The sequence below is a fragment of the Pecten maximus genome, unplaced genomic scaffold (assembly GCF_902652985.1).
Source record: "Pecten maximus unplaced genomic scaffold, xPecMax1.1, whole genome shotgun sequence".
Lineage (NCBI taxonomy): Eukaryota > Metazoa > Mollusca > Bivalvia > Pectinida > Pectinidae > Pecten > Pecten maximus.
The window spans coordinates 1-4,073 of NW_022980566.1; the positions used below are offsets into that span (position 1 = coordinate 1).

Here is a 4,073-nt window from a genome sequence, read left to right on the forward strand (position 1 = left end):
ATTCTTTTCCCCTTTTTTTTAGTGAGGGAAGGAAGCTTAAGTGTTCATGCAAGGGATTTTATTTCCAATAGCAATTATCTCCCCTTCGTTTTTGTTCGCTAAATGTGTCGCGCGTGAAATGTGTTTTCCGGTCAAAAATGTCGTTCACGCACTTTCTCCCCCATGAGAATTTTTGAAAGTTGGCAAGTATGTGATCAATGAATCTTTTTTGTTTTCTTTTGCACACATTCCATAAATACCCCATACATAACAAAACAATATACATAGCCTTCTGTATTTAGCGTTTTCCATTCATGAACTAAACAAAACGAAATCTACCAATATAAACTGTACAATTTTAATATTATGCACTATTTAAATATTCAAAATTTGACCTCTGACCTTGGGTTCTAAGATGGGATCAACTCTGTATCCCGTTTCGTCATCATCTTCAGAGTCAGAGTCAGCGACATGGCTGTCAAGTTTCTCAAATGCATCATCGATGACATTGATGCCTAAGGTCAAGGCCTCTTTGACCTTGGGAATGAGTTCGGCTTCCTTCTGTTCTCGAGTTTTTTCCTGTGAAAACATAATAAAGTGTGCAAACATATCTCCTCTCAAAATTATATACCTTGTATCTATTTTGTGAGCATTTTCCGTGTAATAATTTGTTTATCTATACAAGACTACAAACTCACTGGGAATCAGTAATGACCTTTTAATTAGACTTGTCAAAGACAATATCACACCAACGTAGTTTTTGTTTTGTCCAAGCCGATGATTTTCCGCATTTTTTTGTGTGCATATATTACATTGGAATACACCTTTTTCAGCCATTTCAAGGTGATTTTTAGGGTGCGTTAATTACACTGGCGCGTAATTTACACTGGTACGTAAATTACATTACTTTTATTTACTCTTGTATTTTTTACTAGTTTTATTCCATCTTCCCAATTAAGATTCCCTAAAAGTAGGGCTTTGTCTACAAAACAAAAGTGGAATTTTTTAGCATTAAATGTATAGTAAGGTACCTGTTCCTCTGGCTTGGTTTCCTCCTTAGACTCACTCTCCTGGCTCACATCTTCATCATACACACGCTGCAAAGGGAGATAACTCACCAAGTCAGAATGCAGAATATTGTCGGCAAGGCAGAAAGGCGGCAAAATTACTTGATTGTGTCCCGAATATGCATGCACAATTTCGGCACATGCCATTCAGCGCAAATTGCTGCCGGTTTCGAAGCACTGGTGCACCGGCACACAAGATGGCAACGTGTTCAACCAAATGATTAGATTCAAATTAAGTGAGAAGTTGTAGAATTTCAACTTGTTCATATATATTGCAAAATAAGTTGATTTTGAATGTTCTGCAGCATTCAATGTTTACAATGCTTTTGAAATATGTTTATTCATATATAAATATATAAAATAATGAAAAAAAATATGTTTTGGTCTATGTCGTCCATATTGCAACTGAGCCACTTTGCTTGAATGTATGCGCCGGCATAGATTCAAATTAAGTGAGAAGTTGTAGAATTTCAACTTGTTCATATATATTGCAAAATAAGTTGATTTTGAATGTTCTGCAGCATTCAATGTTTACAATGCTTTTGAAATATGTTTATTCATATATAAATATATAAAATAAATGAAAAAAAATATGTTTTGGTCTATGTCGTCCATATTGCAACTGAGCCACTTTGCTTGAATGTATGCGCCGGCAGCAAGCTCAAAACCAGCAAATGGCAGAAATGGCAAGCTAGAATCAAGTTCGCCCATGACAATATCAGGTTGTTAGAAATATATGTTATAAAGATGTAAACTTGGTTTTGAGTTCAACACTTTTTCACTAGATCTATAAAAGCTCATACTTTCATCTATATTTATGTAATCACTATATTCACACATTTTTATGTAACCCAGCATATCATGAAATTGAGTTAGGGATGTACAGACAATCTTTAAATCTAAATTTGTAAAGATTTCAATTTATCAGTGAACTGTAATTAATTTTTGTGTTGATTGATTATAAATACAAATTAAATTTGTTGATGGTTCATGATAAAATTTAAATGTTTAAGACACCTGTTTAAAACTTTTCTGAATACCGATTTCTCACGAAGCATATTACTGTACTACATTTGTAGAATCTGACAACAAAAATCACCATGAATACATACGTTTTCCACAAACTGTGTATTGGCTAGCATGATAAAGTCATTGAACACATTGTTTACTCTCACTGAGGTCAGCTGGAACAGACATTGGTATCAGTAAACATAATCATCATTTAACGGACATCTTCGAACAGAGAAGGGAGGTAATTCATTTGGATTTTAACAAGTCATTTACGACCATTTCACATAAATGTCTATACACAGAGAAGGGACATAATTCATTTGGATTTTAACAAGTCACATACAACCATTTAACATAAATGTCTATACACAGAGAAGGGAGGTAATTCATTTGAATTTTAACAAGCCACATACCACCATTTAACACAAACACCTACACACCAAAAAGGGAGGTAATTCATTTGGATTTTACTGTTAAAAATGTCACATACCACCATTTAACACAAATGTCTTAACACAGAAAAGGGAGGTAATTCATTTGGATTTTACTATAAACAAATCATGTGTCAACATTTAATACAAACGTCTAAACTCAGAAAAGGGAGGTAATTCATTTGGATTTTACTGCAAACTAGTCATGTACCACAATTTAACACAAACATTGACACACACAAAAGGGAGATAATTCATTTGGAGTTTACTTTAAACAAGCCACGTACCACAATTTAACACAAACATCTACACACAGAAAAGGGAGTTAATTCATTAAAATTAACAGCAAGTCCATACTATTTAATTCCTTACACCAGTATTTACCTTGGAGTCATGAAGTAGTCCATCTACACCTTTTTCAATCTCATGGACTTTCAATATCATTCTCTGGGAAAACTCTTGTAAGTGTAAAAGGAGCTGAAATAAACAAATAACCCAGTCTAGAGAAACCTTTACTTATCTAATATTTTATTTAAGTTTTTACACATTTTTGTGTATATTATAATTTTGCTCAAAACATTTCATGTAAATATATGTTACCCCACAAGGCATTAGGTAAATTTGCACACTACAAATAACAGAGTCTGGAAGAAAAAAGAAAATTCCAGTTCTTGTCTAACACTTAACCCAGGACATATTAGTGAATTTTAAAGATACAATGAATTTTCAAGAGCTTATTGGGAAATAATGTCATCTTTTAGTTTTGTTATGGCAGAGTTCATTTATGGGAATTTTTCTTCCTTTTTCTACTTTTCTTTCAACAGATGAATCTTCAGAACCCTGATATTTACCCCAGCATCAGCTGCTAGTGACCAGTTCCCTGCTTCTTTCCTCATCTCATCTACAGCCCAGGCCCTTTCCCATGACCTCAGACCTCCTGCAGGGTCATTGCTCTGTTCAAAGATAAATACATGTATTAATTACAAATAAACTAGTTAAAGGGGCATTCCTTCGTTCAGACATCAGAAACATGCACAATTTCTATTGATGAAATCTATGTCCGAATGACGATTATATCAGTGTTTTTGCCTACATGTAACGAAATTAATGCCGAAATGTTCAGGGAAAAAGCGTATTGCATACAAATAGTTTATGTCTTTTGCAATAATTGGTGATACTTTGGGACAAATTAGGAATTTCAGGACATATAATACTCGAAGAACTTTGGTTTATCTTGAGAGTAAAACTGCCGTATCAATGTAAAGATTGTAACTTTTACTACTTAAAAAAAAAATGTATTTTCCAGTAAGTTTAATTTTGACAACCTTAACTTCATTCAAATGAAGGAATGCCCCTTTAAGGAACAAAATTTATAACTTCTTTAAAATAGACATAAGATTAATATAATTTAACATACATAACTAAGAAGGGGGTCATGTGTCAAATTCATCAAAGTTTATCTAAGGTCATATTTCTATTGTGAAAGACATAATTGACTTTATAATTTTATCTATTTAAACATCTGGAGTGTGCACTCTCTGGCAATTCCAACACACTTCCCTTTCACCTAGGTACCCGGGGTTCG

General features: G+C 33.5%; 1 protein-coding gene across 1 annotated transcript; it reads right to left on the reverse strand.

Annotated features, from left to right (window-relative positions):
• Positions 1 to 381: 381 nt before the first annotated feature.
• Positions 382 to 3,424, reverse strand: LOC117319542 (WASH complex subunit 2C-like; the record flags this gene model as incomplete). The annotated part of the gene is made up of 5 exons (XM_033874335.1): positions 3,340 to 3,424; positions 2,873 to 2,965; positions 2,159 to 2,230; positions 1,011 to 1,076; positions 382 to 558 (listed from the first exon to the last, which is right to left on the reverse strand). Coding segments are annotated over exons 1-5 (453 nt in total), but the record flags the coding sequence as incomplete, so codon positions are not given.
• Between the last annotated feature and the right edge of the window lie 649 nt (positions 3,425 to 4,073).